Genomic DNA, 23,565 nt, shown 5'->3' with positions numbered 1-23,565 from the left:
ACCAAACATTTGGCGTACCTAGTGCATGCACTTATGTATGTATATATAATTATATTTCATACCATAACAGTGTTAATATAAACATAATGATCTCTAAGCTATCTTTTAGACAATTTGCGCTATCTTTATTTATTCGTATAAAAAAAGTTAGAGGTAAAACTATAAGGTAGTTATTATTTATTATATACAACTATTATCTTACATTACACATAAATTTTCTATAATAAAACAATAAAACATATGTAGATTATACCTGATCCACTAACATAAAGTAAATATCTTCACTCACACCTTAGATGCGATCTGGTCGCAATTGTGAGTCATAATTCTGCATGACGTCGCCTGGCACAGTTGGCACATAGAGTAACGTTTATTCAAGGCATATGCGCTAACATATACCCCGAGCTACATTGTTATAGAATGTACATAAGTGCATTCATTATCTTTGGCTGCCAAATAAAGTTTGTTAGCGTGTTTGCCTTTGACAACTACATATATACTGTATGCATAGAAAGTACGTATGTGTAAGACTAAACTCAATTACTCACTTGATGGCCAACACATCTACCACAATCTGTGCCAGACCAATAGCAATGCGTCCGGAAGAAGGACCAATAACTTTGTTCACCATACTTGGCGCCATCAACAATTATAATTTTCTAAGTCACCTTGAATGAGCTTGACATTGTGTAGTGTACACACAAAGATTCCTATGTGTCGACCACAAATAGACAAAACGTTGAATATGCATGCACACACAAACCTACGTATTTTTATTGCGAGGATCTGCACAGATTGTGTCGCGTATAAATAGTATCTGTATATGTAGGAAATCTATTAGAGAGATGGTTCACTAATAGAATAGAATTGTGAATAGAAACATAATTAACGTTATTGAAAGGGTTGCTATAATTTTGCTGAAGCTAAATTACATTTCTAATATCTAATTTATATAAGCAAATGTTTTTATTAAAAATTATCATAAAATAATAAATATGTATTTTTATTAATTTGTACTAACTAACGTTGACGGCATGTTTATTTTGTATAAATTTGCAATTTTTATTAGATAAATAAATACATATGTACATATAAATCATTTTATACCAGAACTTGATTGGTTACGACTCACGACAGCTGCTAAAAAGTATAGAATATAATTCCATTGTAAATTCTTGAAAGTAGCACGATTGATTGCAGTTATATGTATATAAAAACCATACAATGTGTAGTAAAAAGCTTAAAGAATCAGCAATTTATAACCCAGTAATAACTAATTATCTTACTTTGCGACTTAAAACAATTTATACTTTGAAAGAGTTTGATTAAAAGGCTCTTGTGCACTTATTTGTTACTTTTCGTATCTATTTGACATTTTTTACAGCTGCTCATTGTTTATTATTCGCATCTATTATGTGCAAAGTCGCAGTTTATAAACAATTAATTTGCATGGTTTTCTTTGTTTGACCATTCGTATGCCGAAAAAACTGACCAAAGGTATGCATATGTACACATACGTGCACATATCTTATCTAATTTGCTTTTTTTCTGGCAAAAAATAAAATAAAAAATAAGAAAAAAATGTTAACTATGGCTGCAACGAAACTACAATACCCTTCCTAGCAACATTTTTTATAACATAGAAGGGTATCAAAACGATTTTAAACGTTCAGTATGTATGGAGGCTACATATATGACTAATTGGTCCGTTATAAACAATATGTTAGAATATTGTAGCGCTGAACATTAGAACATTAGCAAAATTTCAGATCGATATCACAAGAACTGAGCGACTAATACGGTTATATGCTGACTAACAGACGGACATAGCTAAATCGATTCATCTCGTCATTACTTAACCATTAATATATATAATTTAAAGGACCTCCGACGTTTCCTTCTGGGTATTACAAACTTTCTAGGAAACTTAATATACACTGTTCGGGGTATAAAAAAAACAGTAATTAATTTTTTTGATTACGCTCAGTACTTGGTTATTCTTCCTTTGACAATCGAATTGTGATTGTACAAATGTTATCAATTTTAGTAGCTCAGAAGTTAAAATTTCCACAGAACAACATTCGAACTGTCTCGCTGCCCCTCTCTTCGAATACCAATAACTGGTTTTTATTCATTACTAGTTATGTGTGTCTATAAAAATTGCATTTTCTTGATTTTGATTTAATTTAAATAAATTAAACGGCATTTCTTTACAGGTTTTCAAAAGGGAGACATACGTCCATTCCTGGTCGAAGGCGAACAAGTTGGTCTTGTCAAGGCCGATGTCATCAAGCAGCTGCAACGTTATCCCGAAATATTCTGCATACGCAATTGTGAATTTACCAAACAGGTGAGTACCAAGATGTTAGCATTAATTTTCAAATTAAAATACTAAATAAAATTTCTTACTTTAAATAGGGTATAGTCGAGTTAAATCCTGCATTCCGTGACTATGCTGAACGCACAAAGCAAGTCGATATAGTATTACGTGATTTACGTTCTAAGGGCATTTTTTCCGCACTCCAAGGTTGGCGTGATGAGGTAATTATCGCCATTTGTTTACCATATAAACTGCAGTTATTTATAATAAGAATTTTTCAATGCATTACAGTATTATGAAGTGAAATCGGAGTATCGTAGCCTATTGAAAATGGATCGTTCGGCCACACCATTATTTGGTGTACGCAAATATGGTGTAGATATTAATGGTTATGTACAACATCCAACGCAGGGTCTTTGTATTTGGCTACAACAACGTTCTAACACCAAAGAGACATGGCCGGGTAAATGGGATAATATGGTTGGCGGCGGTTTATCGGTGGGCTATGGCATTAAAGAGACTGCTATTAAAGAGGCAGCTGAAGAGGCATCCATTCCAAGTGATCTGGTCAAAAATCTCGTTTCAGCCGGTTGTGTTTCATTCTTTTTCGAAAGTGAACAAGGTTTATTCCCAAATACCGAATATGTTTTCGATTTAGAGCTTCCATTGGATTTTGTACCACAAAATGCTGATGGTGAGGTGCAAGCTTTTGAGCTATTACCAGCCAAAGAGTGTGTGGAACGTGTATTTACACCGGATTTCAAGACAACCAGCTGTCCGGTGGTAATCGATTTTCTAATCAGACATGGCTATATAACGCCTGAAAATGGTGAGTGATTGTTGTGAAAGTTATATATTTAAGTTTTAACTGTTAGTAACTTACAGTTTTTTTTTTTGTAATTTTTGAGGTTATGTTAATGATTTTTATTCCCTGAACAGTGTATATAATGTTGGAAGTTTGAAACACCCAGAAAAAAACGCGTGAGGCCTGAGCTGAGTAGATTTAGGCATGTGCGTCCGTCTATTACCTCTTACGCAAATTAGTCGCTCAGTTTTTGAGATTTCGATCTGAAATTTTACACACGTCCTTTTCTCCCGAAGACGCTGCTCATTTGCCAGAACCGCCAATATCGGGCAACTATTAAATTTAAAAGATTTTTGTTCATTGCAACACTACAATCTCCGAACAAATTATTCAAATCGAACCATTATAGCATAGTATAGCTGCCATACAAACTGCTCAATCAAAATCAAGTCCTTGTTTTAGAAACTTTATTATTTACAAAGTATTTTCACAAAGTTTCGCCGGCGTTGTTGTCGAAGGCAACTATGCAATCTCGGGAATATATTGTTTAGATCGGACCACTATATCATATAGCTACCATACAAACTGAGCGGTCAAGATAAAGATTTTTTTATACCTTCTTCTCCTTCTTTTTAAGCTACTTGAGATGCAGCTGTGAAGGGTATTATAGCGTCGGCGCTGTCGAAGTTAACGTTTTTTTATTTTTAATTTCTTTAATATTTTTTTTAGTATATTGTTTAATTTTTAAGTTTTTTAAGGTTAGGTTAATGATTTTTTTTATCATTATAAAATTCAATATTCAGTTCATTTGCGTTTATTATAATCTATTTTATAGTCTATAGTTTTCTATAAATTACTAGTTAAAAAATGTCTTTTTTTTAATTAATAAATTTTTTAAGGTTAGGTTAATGATTTCCTTTAGTATTATACAAGTCAATATTCAGCACTTTACCCGTTTATTATAATTTAGTTTTCTATATATTACTAGTAACAAAATTTTAATTTATAATAGTTTAATTTTATAAATAATGCCTTTTTGCTCACTTAAATTGTATTTCATTTTCTATTTTTCTTGCAGAAGTTCATTTCACACAAATCATTGAGTTATTACATGTGCCACTACAGTCGCTCTACACGTACAAGTCCGTTTTGGAGCAAAAACAAAAACTCAAACAACAAAATCAATCGCAACAACAATCGCATCTTGCCAATAATATTAAAACCATTGAAAATGGACACAACAATAAAGATGCCACAATAAACAATTAAAAGATAATGTGCAAAAAGCAAAAATAAAAAAAAAAAAAACAATATTATTATATAAATATGTATAACAAAGACATAACAATTGCTGATTAAAAGTAAAACAATTTTTGGGTAGTAAACGATTTGAAAACAGACTGCGTATTTTACATTTACGCTCGTAGGTATTTACATACAAACAAAACGAATTAATGTATTTGCTGTTTATACATATAAATACAAACGTATATATACAATATAAAACAAAAAAAAACATAGTTTAGAAGATTTATTGTATTCTGCGAATGAGCTATTTTGCTGCGAGTCCTGCGTGGAGAATGCTAGAAGCTTGTGAGATTCTCAAATATCTATATACCTACGCCACCTAGGCCATTAATTTCGTATGCCCATTCGTTTCATTGCTGACTTAAAGAAATTTGCTATGTTAAAGACAATTGAATAAGAGAAAAATATGTAAAATGATTCGTGTAACGAAAAACTCGTTTGTAGCAAGCGAAAAAAAAATTAAATATTTAGCAATAAATTGACTTTCAATTTTAAATTATTTTCTAATGTTTTTGATAATGAAAATAATTGCTAATTTTGCTTAGTGTTTAAAACAACGCACTTATTATAAATAAAAGTACATATATATTTATGTTTGTAAAGGCTATTGTGAGCATAATTAAATTATAACTTGTTTGTTTTTAGCAAACTTATTGTGCAACTTATTGTTATTTCCTATGTTTATTGACAATGACACTTTTATTTAACGAAATGGCACGCTTTATGGATATATGATTGTCAAATATAACTATTTATTATTTTCTCAAAATGTTGTTCTTTTTGTGTTTTTTTTTTATTTGAAATATGTTATGTACATGATGTATGTATTTACAGATTTTTTCTTTTCTTATTTGTATTTAAATTTTTTTTTATATTTTTAATTTTTGTTTCGTTTTTATACTTTTTAATATTCATAATTATTTATTTTCTGTTTGTACTTTTTTTCAATAATTTTTTTTTGTAATTTTTTTAGTTTTGTTTAAATTTGTTTGTAATATTTATTATATACCTTTTATATATATATATATTTTATTTGTTATATTTTTATTTTTTTTTTTTTAATTCTTTTTTTTTTGAATTCTTTTTTTTTATTTTTTTGAATTCTATTTTTTATTTTTTTGAATTCTTTTTTTTTATTTTTTTTTTGCATTCTTTTTTTTTATTTTTTTGAATTCTTTTTTTTTATTTTTTTTTTGCATTCTTTTTTTTTATTTTTTTTAATTCTTTTTTTAATGTGTGTTATTTGATTTTTTTTGTTGTTTTATTCTTTTTTTCCTAAACCGGTAAAAGGGCGAGTCAAACTGTATTTGCATTCATGCACGCGTTATTATGTCGATATAAAATGTAGTAATTGTAATTTATGTAAACGTTTTTGAACATTTTATCACTGCGTAACAATATATACATACATTTATATATACATATATATATATAGTGTACGAAAAAATATATATAAATAAAATGCACCACATTTTTTAAAAGAAATAACGAATAATATGAAGGCTTAATATTTTAATCATATGTTTATAATGTATTTGAAAGTTTATAAAACAAGGCACGTGCATATATACTCAGTATATAAAAGACAAACAGTTAAATAAGTATATATGTTAATGTAGACGTTCTTACGTGGCATACATATACATACATATATATTCATAAATCAATACAATAATTTATGCTACTGATATTAGATAATGTGTGTGTATGTACCAAATATAAGGCAGGCCGTCGCACTGATTTTGTCGAGAATTGGCGAAATTTAACGAAGCTGTTTGTAAAATTTCGAAAATTAATAGAATTTTTAAAACTTTCTATATTTATCTCAACTTTGTTGACACTTTTAATATTCTTTCATTGCAAGTGTTTTTGTTGGCTGATAATTTCTTCGTTCCAAATTAGTTTTTTGCTTTATAAACAATTTTTTGTTAATTCTATTTACATTTGCTTAACGCGCAACATAACCTAAAAAATGTCGTTTCGTGCAGTTAAGCACACACGTACTTAAATTATTATTATTTTCTGTCTTTTCTTATTTAATTCTGCCGTGACAACAGTTATATTTTTTTGTTGTAGCAACCTATGACTTTTCACTAATATTTCGGGAGACTGCTAACGAGGCGACTTGTCCTGAGCAGTAAAGTTCGGAGTCAACGCCGTAAACTACTACCGATTATTGTTGTTATTGTGAATTTGTAGTCTTTTTATTAATATTTTTTTGTAATTTGTTTAAAAAAATATTTAATTTAAATTTATTGAAAAAAATGTTTTGATTTAATTTAAATATTAAAAAAATTAATTTGATTGAAAAAATATTTAATTGAAATTTATTGAAAAAATGTTTCATTAAAAAAATCCATTAAATTACATTAATGAAAAAGTTGTTAAATTGAAATTTAATTATGTTTTGATTTAACTTTATTCAAAAAGGATTCAATTTATTAAACACGTGCTTTAATTTACATACATATGTACATACATATATAAAAAATTTATTAAATATAATTACTTTTTTAATTAAAATATATAAATTTTTTTAAAGCAAATAATTCTTATTTTCAATTAATAGCATTTTTTATTTAAATTAAATGATTTTTTTATATAAAAAAAATTAATTTTTTTCATTATATTAAATAATATTTTTTTAAATTTAATTTAGTTTTATTTAATTAAAGATTTTTGTATTTTAAATAAATTGTTTTAATATTTTTTTCAAAGTTTTGTTTTTTTTTAATTAAATAATTTTTTATTTGAATTGTTAATTTTTTATTGTATTAAATAATATGTTTTAATTTTTTAAATATTTTTTAAGATTAAACAAAATTTTTAATTTAATTTTTTATTAAAATTAAGTAATGTTTTTTCCATTACAAAAAATTTAAAAGTTTGCCAATTTTGCAAAATTCAGTACGCGGCAGCCCTGTGTATCAAAGTGCTCAAAACACGTGTTTTTTTTTTGTTAAAATATTTTTAAAAATAAATTTTAGTTTAATTATGAATTACGAATATTATAATAATAACGAACTTACATTTTTACTGAAAAATAAACAAAAAATTTAATTCATTTGATATTGTGTAATTAATGCAGTGTATAAATTCAAAGTAAGATGGTATAAAAATTGTAAATATTTTTATATGTAATTGTCTTTATATTTTACAATGTACATATGGCTCTGCTAAAGCTTTAATTTGTAAATAATTACGTTATATTTTGTTTTTTTACCTAAAATTACCTACAATCTTCAAGCAAAGTAAGATCTTTCAGTATTCTGTATTACAACGATTTTTAAATGAGCCATTTCATGAGATAACACTTTCACCAAACTTGGTTTTCAATAAAACGTCGTGTTTAAAAAGCATATTCTCCAAGTCCATATCATCCAATTATGGCCAAAAATATTTGGTTTTCATTGAGCGGTAGCGATTCCCATTCACAGTAACGTGCCGGTCTTGATCAATCGCCAGCCCATAAGCCGCACCAAACCGAAAATTTTTCGGAGTGCAATGGTGATTCATGGAGTACATGTGGATTGCTGCCTGACCAATAACATGGTCATTATTGACGAAGCCATTCAGCCAGCAATGAACCTCATAGCTGAAGATAATTCGAAGAAAATCCCGATCATTTTCAAGTTGTTTCTCAGCAAAATTCCTGAACATACGACGATTCTGATGGTCAAGCAGCTTCAGTCCTTGCGTCAATTTGATCTTGTAAGGATGTAGGACAAGATCTTTTCGCAAAATTCGCCAACGACGTCACAGAGATGTCCAACGCTTGAGAACGACGTGTGAGAGACTGATTTGGGTCTACCTCAATTGATGCGCTAACGGCAGCAATATTCTCGTCACTGCGGGCACTTCCTTATCTTACTGGAACAGGAACATTTTGTACTGTGCTTGTGTTTTTCCACTAGACGCTGAATTGTTGAACCGACGACGATTATGACGACCATAAATTGGACGTAGCGCTCTTACAGTTGAGGTCACTGACACTGAATTTTAATAAGTAATTTCGACTCGTTCTTGGATCGTATATTTTTCTATGATGAAATGGCAAATCTTACTGGAGAGAAATGTCGAAAGAGCGGGAAAAATATGGCGTCGTTTGCAGTCCCCACTGGTCTACTTTTGTAGCGTCCCTATTAAAAAAACACATTATAAGAGCGATCGGCTTAAGGATAAGATTTCGTACTTAAAAAATTTCTCAGCCAGTTTTGTGTATACTGAGTAGGGTGTTTTTTTATTGAAATATTAATTTTTTTTCAGTCCCGTCACGAAATTTTCTTGAAAAAAGCTTAAAAAAAAATTCTCTGAAAATTTTAGTTCTTAATATTAACATTAATAACTGGACAAAGGCCTATAAAAATTTTCTATAGAATACACTACAATCATGAGTTTTTATCTTTAAATTCCTACAGATCAGAGGTATTTTATGGCATAGCTTTTACTTTAGACGCATATTTCTCAGAATTGTTCACTCTACAAAAGTGCCCCGTGCAACAAAGTAGTAACTCACACCGGCGAGGTAGTACGGGGATCTAAACCCGATTTTTCCAAGAATTTCGATTTTTTTGTATATATCTCGTAAATGACAGGAGCTCTAGAAAAAATGAACATGACAAATTTGTAGGAAATTTTATTTGCTATAAAAAAGATCCAAGGTCAAAATCGCTATCATTAATACTTCTCGAGATATTCGGCTTTTTAAGTAAGGCTTTATAGAATTTTTATAGATGGTAATGTATTTCGCTTGATGTTGAAAATGGGTATAGCCGAAACGCGGTGAGCCAGCGCCAACGGTCTCCAAGCCAAGATAAATGACTGATGATAAGGTTTTACTATATTTTGGTGGCATTGGCAAGAGATCGCCTACTACATAATCCTCAATTCTGTCAATAATTGGACCATCTTAAGATAGAAATGGTCCAGACGCGACCGCCCAGATTAAGCCAACAAGTTATCGAAATACACCATGCATCAAGCTGATTCGGATCATTTTTACTGTGCTATAAACGGAAACCTTCAATTTATTGCACAAACAATGGAATTCTTTCTACTAGAACTTTCATCGAGCTGCAATTTCTCAGTTCCGGTAAGGGTTAATATATTCTTACCATCATTTTTTAAGTCTTACGTTTAGCCCTCAATATCTCCACCACCCATTTGAAAATATAGTTTTGCTTTCTTGTAATCTGTTGCACGTGCGGTAGGATATATTAATTTTTTTTAGTTTCTGAAAACCTCAAAATTATTTAAAGTTAACGGTCACTTTGTCACCCAAGTCAAGTGACGCTGTCAACTTCATCTTAAAAGCGCGCACGTTGTAATCAAAAATCTTCTGCTTACCCATTTTAATACACCATATATGTAAGTCGACTATGCCTAACGCTGATAGTAAAATAATGTTTATACTGACAAAGTAATCAAAAAGTAAAAGACTTTTCGGAAAGGCGCACGTGCAGCGCAAACGAACCGTAACTGCAACTGCCATTATGCGCCGTGCGACTTTTGGTGTGAAAAAGAATTCTTAATGCGCCGCTGCGTTGTAACTCGACACACACCGGTTATTATGCCAAAGTAGGCACAGCAATTAGAACATCTGCCGAAATTACTTACATACATACTTAGACACATTCACACATTTGTACATACATAATTGTTCCTTCCTTCCTTTCTTGACTGCCCCCAAGTGTTATTGTATATGCTTTCCTTCGCAAGCAGCCATTATCCGTTGCGTTCTTTCAAGCGCTTGTCAGCCGAACAAAGGCGCTGCTTTGACGGACGGAAGTGTGTCGCAATTTCTTGTTTTGTTACCTTTCAACGGACTGTGCTGGTATGTGATGTATGTCTGTAATCGTATGGAGTTGGGTTCCCGGCATTTTGTTTACCCACCCCTTTGTGCGCTTACAAAGGTCGATAGTTGCGCGGCGCGGCAGGCAGGCACATAATTATTGCGCAATTCTGGATTTATGTAACGGAGATTTCTTCAATTCTTCAGTTGCATACCTTTACAACGAACGAGTTTACCTTTGTGCCCCGCATCTCAGCAGCAAAACGTGGGAAAGTGATTTTTTTCGCCATAAATCACACAACAACGCATCATACATTTAGGTTGGGTTAGTCTGGTAGGCTAATGAGCCACGCATAGACCAGTTCTCGTGATAACAGATGAAGTTCTGTTACTAGGTCCATGAGGAGTAATCAGGAGTTTGTGGCCTCACTATCAATACCTCTCTTCCAATTTATCATGCCGTGGGTCCCCTAAATGTTTACAGCGTAGTCTTGCCAATGCGGTTTAGGTGAACAAGAGATGCTCCATTATTTCCCTGGTGCCTTGCTCTTAACATTTTCTACAGTCTTCTCGATCTGTCAGCCCTATACTGCAAGCGTGTGCCGCCACCAGGCAGTGACCAGTTTGTCATGTTCCTATAGTCTCATCTATGGAATGCCAATAGGAATTTTGTGTACTTCCGATCTACCGTTTTACACATAACATTAGCTGTACACTATCTCATTGCCATCGAAGCTTTGTGGCCCGGCATCTAATAGAAGTGAAGCAACTTCTAGAAACACTTTCCACTACTGTCCTGCTTCTCAAGACTATTTTTATCTATGTTTACTTTGAACCTTCTTTCCCAATGGATCATGTAGTCTGTGCTTGCCGGACCGCCTGTACCCACCGAGCTTTTCCCGAAGGTTCTATGTGTTAGTTCTCTTGCAGCCACTAGTCTTCCCGCCAATTTTGAGCAGTTTTCAGTGAAGACGTCAATAGATGGCAGATTTAGCACTAGTTCAAGAGCCGTCGTCGGTGTTGTTCTTAAAGCTCCCTTTACACACAGCGAAGCGAGCCTCTGAACCCTTTGCATTGGCTTCCGGCACCGTTGAACAGAATAGGTCTTACAATAGCTGTGTAGGACCAGTTGAGCCCCAGTTTGTGACGAGTATCTGCTTACACACATATACCTGTAAGGCCATGCTAGCCTATATCTTTCTCTCTTCCACAATGTGCTTTCACAGTTGTTTGCTATCCAAGAGAGAGAAAGAGTTGTGTCCCATTTATCGAAGGGAACCTCTATGGTGGAATTTTGTGCTTTCTTGTGAACACCAGCAGATCCGTTCTCTCCGGGTTCAACCGCAGACGCACTTACGATGCCTGGACTGTATTGAAAGTGGTGGTCATAATGCTGCTAATGGTCTGTAGATACCTACCCGTTATTAAAATGACAATGTCATTATACCTACAACTGCTGGTAACAAATCACACGAATTTTGAATTTCAAAAGTACCGTTTTTCATTATTTTAAGTAAATGGTAAATATTTATTAAAAAAAATAAATAAATCTTACAAGCAATGTAAAGTTCCTTACATAACTGAAATCGACCAAAGTGTGGACTTGGTCTCGTCCCAACCATCCACATATCCACATCTCCATCTACATATTACGCGCCTTCAGCACTTGCTTCTGCGGACTGCATATGTTCTCTTTGCCGGGGAAAAGTACGGTCTTCTTGGGTGTGGTGCGTGGTGTGCGCGGCGTCTTTGGCGTGCGCGGTGTACGTGGTGTGCCAACATTAGATCCGGGTGCGGTCGATAGTGTTATCGTCTTGTTGGCGGGTGATGATGGTGTCATGCAGCTGCGCGACTTCTTTGTGCTATTCGGCGTGGCTGGTTTCAACAAATCGCTGATTTCGTTGCTGCTCTCGGTGCGCACACATTTATCGCTGCTGGATGAGCTCAATAGCCAAGAGGCGATCTTATCACATTCAGCGCGCAATTCGGTATCGATGAGTAAATCTTCGATCTTTTCCAAATCTGTGCTATTCTCACGCTTTGTGATGCCCTCTTCGACTTTGGACTTGAGCGCGATATTCTCCAATTTCAGTTGTTCACATTCGTCGCGCACCTTATGCAGTGACTTCTCTTTGCTGTCGAGTTCCAGTTGTGCAAATTGCAGCACGGTGGCGAATTCGTCCAATGCCTTCTTCATATCCTGCATATACAGCTCACGTGATTCATCCTTGCGCTTCAGCTCATTGTACATGTCCAGGTAGTGTGCGACATCTGTCGTATTGATGCGCTCCTGGAATGAGTTAGCAATTTTATTGAATTTTGCCAAAGTGTCCTCTTCCGAGGTGATTATATCATTGAATAGGTGCTCTTTAATAGATACCTCTTGTTGTAGTGTTTGCGAAGACTGACATAGTGTCTTCAGTGCGGTCTCGGCTTCAGCGTGATTATTGCGCAGCGTCTCCAATTCGGCTTGCAGCGTCAAATAGCTTTGCTCCAAAGCGCCCTTAGCCAGCTGCACTGATTCCAGTTCGGCGCGGAATTGTTCGACATCGGCGTCAGATTTCTTCAAACGTTCCATCAATATATTGACCGTGGAACGTGTATTACTCAAGGTTAATTGATAGTTGTACTTTTCGGTAATGACTTTTGCCATATCTTGTTTCAAATCAACAACTTGTTTTTGCAATGTATCCGTCAGTTGGATGTAATAGTCGATGCCATTGCGTAGTTGCTCTTCATATTTTTGTATCTTCTCATCGCGATCACGCAACATGTCATTGGTGGTCTCCAGCAAGACCATAACGTCTTGCTTCTCCAACTCCACTTTTATAATCTCATTTTCGGCCAATTTCTGACGCTTATCGAGCTCGGCGCGCCAATACTGCTTCTCACGTTCGAGCGCATTCTCCAAATCGGACTCGAGTTTCTGTACTTTCTGCTCCGCCTGCTCCTCAGCGCTGCGCACTTTCTCTTCGGCAGTCTCGATCAGTTGCTCTTTCTCCAACAGCTTCGCCTTTTCGCGACACAACTGACGTATAGTGTCGCAATGCGCATCGATCTCGCAATTCTTATCCAAGAGCTCATCCTGCAGCGACTTGATGAGCTCACATTTGCTGGCCAAGTCATTTTTCAAAGTGCTGCGCTCCTTCTTCAGGCACTCCATTTCGTTTTGTGTGATCTTGTGCTCTTGCGCGTACGCCAAAGCATCGCGTTCGATTTGCTTCTGCAATTCGGCCAAGTCTCGACTAAGCGACTCGTTGGTGTTGCGCAAATTCTGTATCAGTTCAGTGTCATTCTGTGCGCGCTCTTCGTGCGTTGCAAGCTTTTCGCGCGCCTCACTTATCTCCAGCTGCAAAGCGTCAATTTTATGCTGTTTGATTTTCTCTTCAAGGCATTGCTGCTGTGCCTCTTGCTGCAGCGTGGCATTCTGCGACTTCAACTCATCGATAAAAGCTTGCAATTCCGCCAACTCATCAGTGTGACGCGCTATGAGCATATTCATCTCCTGCGCCGTTTTGTTGCAACTCTCTGTGAGCGTCACATTTTCGGCGCTCAGCCGATCGTTCAACTCTTTGTGTGCGACATTTTCCGTTTGTAGTGCATGTATTAGATTTTCGGTTTTCGCCACAACACTAGCGTTCTCCTCGCGCAATTTCTGCTCCGTCTCCTTCAGCTGCTCCACATGACGCTTGAGCACATCAATCTGACTCATATAACTCTCGAGCAACTCATTCTTTTTGCGTATTTCTTGCTGTAGCGCCTCTTTACCTTTAAGGCGACTACCGCCCGACTTGGTTACATCTTTTACCGGTGTTGTGGTGGCCGAATGCAAGGGCGTAGAACTGGCGGTACCGCCATTATTGTTGTTAGTCGCATTTGCTGTACTTGTCTCGGTTGGATTATGGCGAAAGCGTAAACGTTGCGGCAGCGATGGCGTACGAAAGAGTCGTAAACCTTTAGACTTTTTGTCGTCCTTCACGGCGCCATCTTTCGGTATGGCGAATTCCTTCGCCTCCTTGCTGTTGGTGGCGAAGCGCACGGCGTCTTTAAAGAATTTCTCGATCTGCTCCTTGCGTTCGGGGTGTCCTGTGCTGGTCGCCGCTGTGCTGTTGGTGGTTGTTGTGGCGGCGGTGGCAACATTTATACATTTGCTCGGTGTATTAACTGTGCAGGCGTCAGTGACCAAGCGCGCGGCTGCGGGTGAGTTGGCGCAATCGACATCGACATCGTTGAAACGTTTTAGCTTGGCTTTAGAGAAAGACATTTTTGGTAGTTGGTGTTACTGTTGGTTTTTGGCAGTTGGTGGCTGGTTGTTGTTGTTGTCTATAACCAGTTGGTGGCTGGTTGTTGTTATCTATTAATAGTTGTTAGCTGGTTGTTGTCTGTGTGCAGTTGGTGGCTGGCTCTTGGTAAGTGTCGTGTGCTGCGTGGCAGTTGTTGCGTGAAAGATTTTAGCGATAAGCAAAGAGGGTTGACGCAACTGTTTGGGTACACCACAAAACGACCGTTATTTTAATTTCTCGTATATATTTTTTTTTCGAATTTTCGTGTCCTTTCTTAAGCGCGTTTCGTGTAATTTTCAATTTTGTTTCAACACACATTTAGTTTAGCGAAAATAATAAATTTATTTTCCAATAAAAAAACAAGCAACAGTTTAAACAAAAACTTAATGACTTCAATAAACAAAACTGTAATAATTTAACAAAGTTTTTTCTGCTATTTTTTGGTTTAAAAAAACACTAAAAACACACGGTTACTGTTTCGGCATGTGGCGCTGTAGGAAACCCTCTTCTTTGATGTAGAAAAGTTCCTATTCGTTTGACTGTAGAATCCTAACTGTTTCCATTCGATCGCCGATCGTGCCAAACACAGCTCTGTTGACCCGCTTGGCAGCGCTGCGTTGCTCGGCTCGGTGGTGGTTTCACTGATATTTTTTGTTGTGCAAAGGTGGTGGTTTTTACCTTGTAACTTTCTTTAGTGCGTTTTGTTTTGAATTGAAAGGTGCCGTTGCGGATGAAGGAGAAACCTACGAAATGGAACAAAAACAAGAAAATTAGCCCTGCTTACAAGCAAGCCAATGCGCACGGGAGCTATTGCAGTCCATTACTTCTTCTCTAACACAAGTCATTTTGCTACGCATATACAGATATCTATATATGTAAATATATACATATGTATGTATATAACTGATAAGGTATGCGTATGGCTGTTCATTCTTGTAGAATACAATAGCTTGCCATTCCTTTGTTAATACAGAGTTAAGTTTGAATGCAGAAAAATGCGCGTAACTTCTCTACGTTCATGGGTGTTACCGGAAGGAAGCTCAAAATAAATGCTATAATCAAATTTAATGCGTTTTGCGATCGCTTATGAAATACTATGAAATACTCGAATATACTATGTCACATAATAAGCTTGTACATATATGTATGTATGTATATAAAAAAGTATGTATACTTTTAGTCATTTCTTCTTCTTCTTAATTGGCGTAGCCACCGCTTACGCGGTTATAACCGAGTTTACAACAGCGCGCCAACCGTTCTTCCTTTTCGCTGTTTGCCGCGAATTGAAAATTCCAAGTGGTCCAGGTCCTTCTCCATTTGGTCTTCCCAACGAGTTGAGATCTTCCTCTTCCTCTACTTTCGTCGGGAGGTACTGCGTCGAATACTTTCAGAGCTGGAGTGTCTCCATCCATTCAGACATGACTTAGTCAGCGTAGCCCCTGTCTCTTCATTCGCTAAACGATGTCAAAGTCCTCGTATACCTCATACAGCACATTCCATTGACTGAAGTATTCGCCGTTGCCAATGCGCAAAGCACCATAAATCTTCTGCAGAACCTTTCTGTCGGAAACTCGTAATACCGACTCATCAGATCTTGTCATCGTTCATGCCTCTACACCATATAACAATACGGGGATAATGAGTGACTTGTAGTTTGTAGTTTGGTCTTTGTTCGTCGAGATAGGACTTTACTTCTCAGTTGCCTACTTAGTCCGAAGTAGCACCTGTTGGCAAGAGTTATTTTGTGTTCTATTTCGAGGTTGACGTTGTTAATGGTGTTAATGCTGGTGCCAAGGTAGGCGAAATTATCTACGACTTCGAATAACTGTCGACAGAGACGTGAGAGCCAAGTAGCGAGTGCGACGACTAACGGCGCGTATGTTGAGGCCAATTATATCAATATCATCGGCGTACGCCAGCAGCTGTACACTCTTATAGAAGCTGATATCTTCTATATTTAGTTCTGCAGCTCGAATTATTTTCTCCAAGAGTAGATTAAAGAAGTCGCATGAAAGGAAGTCGCCTCGTCTGAAGCCTCGCTAGGTATTGATCGGTTCGGAGATCTTTCCGATCCCGACAGAATTCGGTATTGGTCAATCTTTACACAATCGTATTAGTTTTGCGGGGATACCAAACTCAAACATAGCGGCTTTTCGTGCTGCTAAAAGTAGTTTATCCTCAAAGAGGTTGTGTGTGTCAATCCTTTTTTCACAGATATTTTCCAAAATGTGACGCATTGTGAATATCTTGTCAGTTGTTGATTTTCCATGACTAAACTGATAAGATCCAATCAGTTTGTTGACGGTGGGCTTTAATCTTTCACATAATACGCTCGATAGAATCTTATACCTCTATATAAACCACGCGTGATTTTTTATGTTCGTATGAAGTTTGATCTTGGCCTCCTCTGAATTAAAGTAACAGTGCTTGAAATTCGCCGTATTATAATTAGATAGATAATAAAATATTTTTTATGGATCTAGTCAACACATTTTGGTTAATGTTTTGGGTATGAAGCATTTCAATGTTAGTCTCGTAAAAAAAAATCTTGAATCCTCCAAAACTGAGACGAAAACTTAAATTTACTGAAGCCACTAAAGACCAGACCATTCCAACCGAGGGTTATAACAAGTGTACAGAAAATTGAATAATGAATGGTATATTTGTATGGGCTTAGAATTATTCTATTTTGAATTTGTATAATTCATCTTACTATACGAAGAAATCAGTGAAATGTATGAAGAACAAAGATGAACCCCATTACTCAATCGGAATTGTTAAAATTAATGCTCCAGTCTCGGTTGAGGAATATCCCAATAACTAAAACGTGGTCAAAGAACAACAAAGGTACCGATTGCTCTAGCTTGTTTAGTTCGCCTGCTGCGTCACTCCCGAGACACTGAGTAGACGTTGTGTTTGTAGGCTCGTCACGAAAATGGCACAAAACGAAATCAAGATAGCGTCGCAAACTTTGCGCCATATTAACAGCTTCGGAAACGTAACGCTAAAATTGTAAGAGTGTATGGTGATAGTTGCTCTTAGTCGTGCCCCAGCTCACAATGGTTGTCTCCTGCGCGCCCCCCGCCCGAAAAAGCTCGCATGAGCAAGTCGAAGTGAAAACGATATTAGATGAATATCTTTTTTGATAGCCGTGGACTCGTCCACAATGGCGAATTCGTTCGAGCACCGGGGAAAACTGTGAATCAAGTCTACTATTGCCAAGTACTCAAGGCAGGCTTGAAACGAGTCAACAAGGGGTGCCCCGATACATCGCTCGTACTGAATCCTTCATCACGACAACGCGCCGTGCCACACCGCCCTCAGCGTGTTTTTGGCCACTCGAGGGATCGCCGTGTTGCTATCCCTATCGCCGCCTTTCTCGCTCGACATGTCACCCTGTGACTTTTTTTTGTTTCCTAAAACAAAATCGGTGGTCCAATAACCATTTTGAGTCGATTACGGACATCCAGGCGGCCGTGACGAGGGTACTCGCGGACATCCCAGTCGAAGCGTTCCAGAAATGTTACGAAACATAGAAAACGCGCTGCAATCGCTGTATAGCTGCCCAAGGGGACTACTTTGAAAGGGATGGCAGTTGTAGAATAATTTTCAAATATACGGTCTTTATGAACCAGTCTCATTACTTAATTGTCATACCTCTCGTACGCTGGCTAGATCATGTCGTCCGAATGGATGAAAACCACTCCAGATCTGAGAGTATTCGACGCAGTATGTGCCAGGAGATACAGAGGAACAGGAAAACCTCCATTCCTAGAAAGACCACACTTGTAGTCTCCAATTTGGCGACTGGCGCCTTCTTATAAACTTGGCAATAATCAGCGTAAGCGGTGTCTACGCCAATAAAGGAGAAGAAATCAGGGATTACAGATCATACTTCCAAATCTCTGGTATCTTAAGATCTAATATGAACTGATTGAAAAAAGAAATGACGAAGTCTTATAAAGTTCAATGAACTGCTGTTAAAAATCATTAATTTAATCGGACTATAATTCCACATTCATCTTATACAGTTTTTAATAAGTTATGTAAAAAATAAATTGTTTTGTTCATCACCCCAAAGCTTCTAGAAAACGGTAACGACTTTATGTGGTACATTGACTTCAATTTTTTCATCGTTATCCGGGTTACTAAGTTTTTTCTTTGCCTTTTTCTTACGTATGTAAAGAAAAGTTTAGAAATGTATATACTTATGTACAAAGGTGCTTAGTGGTGTACATACAAACATTTGTGGCTCGTGTTAAAACTTTTGCGCAGTTGGACTATGACAGCACTATTACAACAAAACCAAATAGAATGACTTACCTGAGTACTGCGCCGTACCATTTAGATAGGGGTAGCACATGCTCAGTAAGCGCAACTAATGTATGAGGAACAGTGGGTTAAATTTTGATAAAAATGTTTAAAAAAAATTGTATGGGCGGATTCATATAAATCGTATATTTTAAAACGAAAAAATATTTTAAAACGAAAACAAATCGTTCAACTTTATTACGAAAATTCACGTTCTGTAAAGAATGTGTTTCGCGCGCTTCGCTCAACTTATGGTCAACATAATCGGCCTACTGAGCGTACTATTCGCAACACCATCACCCATCTTGAGACCCAGCATTCATTATTGGATAATATTCGACCGAATAGACCACGTCCAGCACGCAGTGAAGAAAATATAGCAGCCGTAGCTGAGAGTGTACACGAAGACCGTGGAGAGTCGATTCGGCGCTGATCGCAGCAACTCGGAATGGCTTTTGAAACGGCTTGGTGCAGTTTACGTCGAGAACTTAAATTGAAAGCGTACGAAATACAGCTTGAGCAAGAACTGAAGCTGCTCGACATGACATCGCTTCGCACTATGGGCTTGTGAAAATTTCCAAGAGGGTCCTACGTTTGTTTCAGCGATGAGCCCCATTTCTAGCTCAATGGGTATGAAAACAAGCGAAATTGGTGCATTTGAGGCGAAAAGTAACCTAAAGAGATTCAAGAGCTGCCATTTCATCCAGAAAAAAACGGCTTGGTATGGTTTGTGGCCCGGTGAATTCATCGGTCCATATTTTTTCAAAAATGATGCCGGTGAGAACGTAACCGACAATGGCGACCATTATCGTGATCTCGGCGACATTTTGTTCAACAAGACGGCAACTTCCCAAACATCGCATCAATCAAAGGATTTATTGAGGGAACACTTCGGTGAGCAGATAATTGTTCGTTTTGGGCAGGTCGTGTGATATAGATGATAGACTTTTTCCTGTGGGGATATGTATAAAGTCTAAAGACTATGCTGTGGACAATCCCGCTTCAATTAAGACCTTGGAGCAAGACATTACGTGTGTCATTCGCCAGTTATTAGTCGAAATGCTCGATCGAGTCATCTAAAATTGAATCAACGGTTGGACCATCTGAGAAGTAACCGTGGCCAACATTTGAAGGAGATAATCCTCAAAAAATAAATGCCAAGGAGTGTTCTTTCGAATGATAATAAACATTCCGCATTAAGTTTGAAATTTCTGTGTTTTTCCTTTAAACAAGTAGGGAACCTCGGAATGGATAACCATTTATGTAGTCAAGCAGACTGCGCCAAGTTTTTGCTAGACTCTGCCATAAATTTTATTTACCTACGAAAAATATATGCTGAATCTAAAACGACAAAATACTTGAGATTGTTTCATAAATAATTTTTACCACTTTTTGCTCACTACAGTTACACTGTGCTTAGCGCCCGCATGCGTCTTAGGGGCCAACAAGAAGTCGCAACAATTGAATTTGAATTATTGCATGTAGAGAGAATACACAAACACACACGCAAACTCACATACATATGTACATATACTCATAGCGTACAATTTATATGAATGCACTGTGTGTACATCGTCCTTTCTTACACTTCCATTGTCGTAAGTATTCTGCGTTAAGTACATTGGCCGCAAAAAAGGTAAAATGCCAATGCATTGCCAGCGGGGCGATTGAATCATTTTCGCGCGCATTCGCCTTGGCCAGCTGGGTGACTGTGTACACAGGCCCATATAATCGTCTGTATACATACATATGTATGTATGTATGTATCCTTAAGATAAGGTTTGTGTGCTAAGGCATACGGGATTTTCCTTTGCTTTGTAAAGGGATCACCATGAAGGTACTATATGGCATGTTTATATGTTTGTGTGTGTGTTAGCGTTAGTGTTTATGAGTTTGCTATTGTGTAGTCCATGCGACATGCGCACCTTGACATAAATCTTGAAAGACCAGCAGAGTCCTTTGTAACGGTCTCTTTTTAATAATACAAGTAAATGGAACGTAGATTATTAAAAATCCATGACAGACAGAGCAGCTGAGCGCTACTGCTTTCAAATATACAAGCATACAAATAGAATACTTACAGACATACAAAAGCATAATATTATATCTGTGTAAATGTACACACATTTACATATACTTATATTCCAATATGTAAATACCAATTAAAAAAGGTAGCATGTCCTTAATTTTACTTTGCACGTGTGAACGAGTGTTGCGACTTGTCTACCACCGATATTCGAAAGATTATGCAAAGGAAAAAAGATAGAGCAAAGACTTGCCAGAAAATCTGCCGCTAAACTGATACGATTGAAGATACATATGTACATATGTACATATTTATCTATTATTACTTATAGATATGTATATATTTTTGCTTTACTAAATATCGACAAATAAGTACAAAAAAAAATTTTAAATCTTAAGCTTAATTTAATTACCTGATTGGGATTCGCCGATTTGTTGAATAATTGGAATCGGTAATTTGGACGTACTTCCGTGAAAAGAGATACATATGTATGTAAGTGACTTCGAACCCCCTTTCACATTATACTGTTATGGGTCTATAAATAAAGAGTGATCCATTTCGAGGTTCCCTACTTTTTTTTAAGAAAAAACACAGAAACTTCAAATTTAATGGAGAATACTTATTACCCTTCGAAAGAACATTCTTCAGCAATTATTTTTTGGAAAAATATCTCAGATGGTCCATCAGCTGAGTCTAATTTTCGATGGCTTGATCGGTAAGTTCGACAGGTAACTTTCGAATGACATCGAAGTGGGATTGTCCGAATAGACTTTAGACTTAGCATATTCCCACAGGAAAATGTCTAACGGTGTGATATCACACGATCTTGGTGATCAATCGACCGGCTCAAAACGTGAAATTATGTGCCAACCGAAGTATTCTCTCAATAAATTCATTGATTGATGCGATATGTGGGAAGTGTCGACGTATTGTTGAAACCAAATGTCGCCGAGATCATGAGCTTCAATTTCAGGCATCAAATAGTCGGTTATCATGGCACAAAATCGCCTGCAATTGACGTTTACGTTTTCAGCGGCATCATTTTTTGAAGAACTATGGACCGAATATTCCAGCTGCCCACAAGCCACACCAAGCCGCTGTTTTTTCTGGATGAGATGGCAGCCTTTGAATTTCTTTAGGTTGCTCTTTCTCCCAATTGCGGCAATTTTACTTGTTTATATACCCATTGAGCCAGAAATGATCCTTATCACTGAACAAAATTTGGCTCGAAAACGTCGAATCTTCTTGAAAATTTGCAAGAGCCCAAAAAAGTAATAATGCTTGGAATATTCGAGCGGCTTCAGTTGTTGCAAAAGCTGTATCTTTTACACTTTCAATTTAAGTTCTCGAGTCCGAGTTGCTGCGAACGGCGATTCTACGCGGCCTTCGTGTCCACTCTCAGCTACGGCTGCTATATTTTCTTCACTGAGTGCTAAATGTGATCTATTCGGTCGAATATTATCCAATAATGAATACTGGGTCTCAAGATGGCCGGGTACATTCAAAAGCAAGGAATTTATGTATCATATTAATTGAACCAAACGACGTTTTTACATGTCAGATATGCTTTAAACAAAATAAAGTACTTAGCTTTTGTATCGGATGATGACTGGTTATAAAAAATGGATCCATTACGACATGCGCAAAAATCCTGTATGAAAGTTGGTCAACCAGCCAAAACAACAGAAATGGCGTCAATGCACAATTCTATAAATGGTGGTATCAGGAGGACGTGCTAGATTATGAGCTTCTAAAATCGTGGGAAACCATTAATGAAGAACGCTACCGACAATAACTAATCAAATTGAAAAGAACGATTGCTAAAAACGCTCGGAATTTGAACTAGACAAGAGGCAATAATTTTTTATCATGACAATGATCGGCTTCATGTTACAAAAATCAGTTAAAACCTATTTGGAAAACGGTAGCTCGAAAGTTTTGTTTCTTCCGTCCTATAATCCAGACTTTGTCTCTTCGGACTTCAATTTGTTCTGGTTGATGCAGAACGCGTTTACTGAAAACCGTAAGAAGTGGCCTTTTGGTCAAGATTTGAATATTGATATTTAAAGTCGATCACTTAATTTATACAAACAAACAAATGGAAAAGTATGACTTTAGATTATGTTGACTATTGCAAGAAAAAAGATATATTTGAACGAAATAAAATACTTTTCGTAAGCCTATAATAAGAAGAGCACTCAAGGCCGCTCAGGCAATCGCATCAAGTTACTTCGCATCAGATTTGTTTCAGTATCTAGTCATAACAGCATCATTGGAAATTGTAAAGCTGTTGATCTTTCAAGAAACCATACTAGAAACTTAATTATGCTGCCTGGCCCCTTGCATTCTAGTACTGGATCGATAGACCTCATGTGAGTTCAGCAAGCGTTGATAAGCAAACTGCACCTGTGCGACAATCAGATGCCCTAAATTACCCCAATGATCGAAATAGTAACTAAATACTATCCAATTGGAAACATTAGACACTGTTTAGCTTGCGCTAAGGTGGAAGCACCCCGGTAGTCATATCTTTTGCGAACTAGGCTCGTTGGATGGAGTTAAAATAAGCAGCCTCAACATATTTGTGATAGGTTTAAAGCGTGTCGTTGATCTGTGACCACCTTTTTAATCCATACTTAGGAGTTTTGGACGAAACAGGTTTCTACTTCTGCTATAATTTCAACCCGATAATTGTCAGAGATTATTTTTTTAACGAAAGTT

The 23,565-nt window shown here is 36.5% G+C and overlaps 2 protein-coding genes across 4 annotated transcripts in view; one reads left to right on the top strand and one right to left on the bottom strand.

The window, feature by feature from the left end:
• Positions 1-5,209, top strand: part of LOC105233957 (uncharacterized) — a 47,885-nt gene extending 42,676 nt beyond the window's left edge. For 2 of the 3 annotated variants that reach the window (XM_049461487.1, XM_011216135.4), the window contains exons 3-6: positions 2,217-2,350; positions 2,419-2,541; positions 2,612-3,149; positions 4,204-5,209. In XM_049461487.1, the coding sequence (XP_049317444.1) occupies positions 2,217-2,350; positions 2,419-2,541; positions 2,612-3,149; positions 4,204-4,394 (986 nt within the window). In that variant the 3' untranslated portion in view covers positions 4,395-5,209. Of the gene's footprint in view, positions 1-1,460; positions 1,498-2,216; positions 2,351-2,418; positions 2,542-2,611; positions 3,150-4,203 lie in introns of those variants that run through there. The other variant, XM_049461488.1, reaches the window with a different exon arrangement.
• Positions 5,210-11,721: 6,512 nt separating this feature from the next.
• On the bottom strand, positions 11,722-15,078 carry LOC105233955 (cingulin-like protein 1). The gene is made up of 2 exons (XM_011216134.4): positions 12,605-15,078; positions 11,722-12,514 (listed from the first exon to the last, which is right to left on the bottom strand). The coding sequence occupies exons 1-2, from the start codon at positions 14,486-14,488 to the stop codon at positions 11,867-11,869; spliced, it is 2,532 nt and encodes an 843-aa protein (XP_011214436.2). The 5' UTR covers positions 14,489-15,078; the 3' UTR covers positions 11,722-11,866.
• Positions 15,079-23,565: the final 8,487 nt, after the last annotated feature.

Source organism: Bactrocera dorsalis, chromosome 1, assembly GCF_023373825.1.
Source record: "Bactrocera dorsalis isolate Fly_Bdor chromosome 1, ASM2337382v1, whole genome shotgun sequence".
Taxonomy (NCBI): domain Eukaryota; kingdom Metazoa; phylum Arthropoda; class Insecta; order Diptera; family Tephritidae; genus Bactrocera; species Bactrocera dorsalis.
This window is presented reverse-complemented; position numbering and strand designations above follow the sequence as displayed.

Excerpts from the sequence above, each read along its gene's own strand:
- LOC105233955 (XM_011216134.4), bottom strand. The coding sequence starts at position 14,488 with ATGTCTTTCTCTAAAGCCAAGCTAAAACGTTTCAACGATGTCGATGTC. Across the intron at positions 12,515-12,604 it reads CGCAAACACTACAACAAGAG|GAGCGCATCAATACGACAGA; the intron begins GTATCTATTAAA and ends AACTCATTCCAG.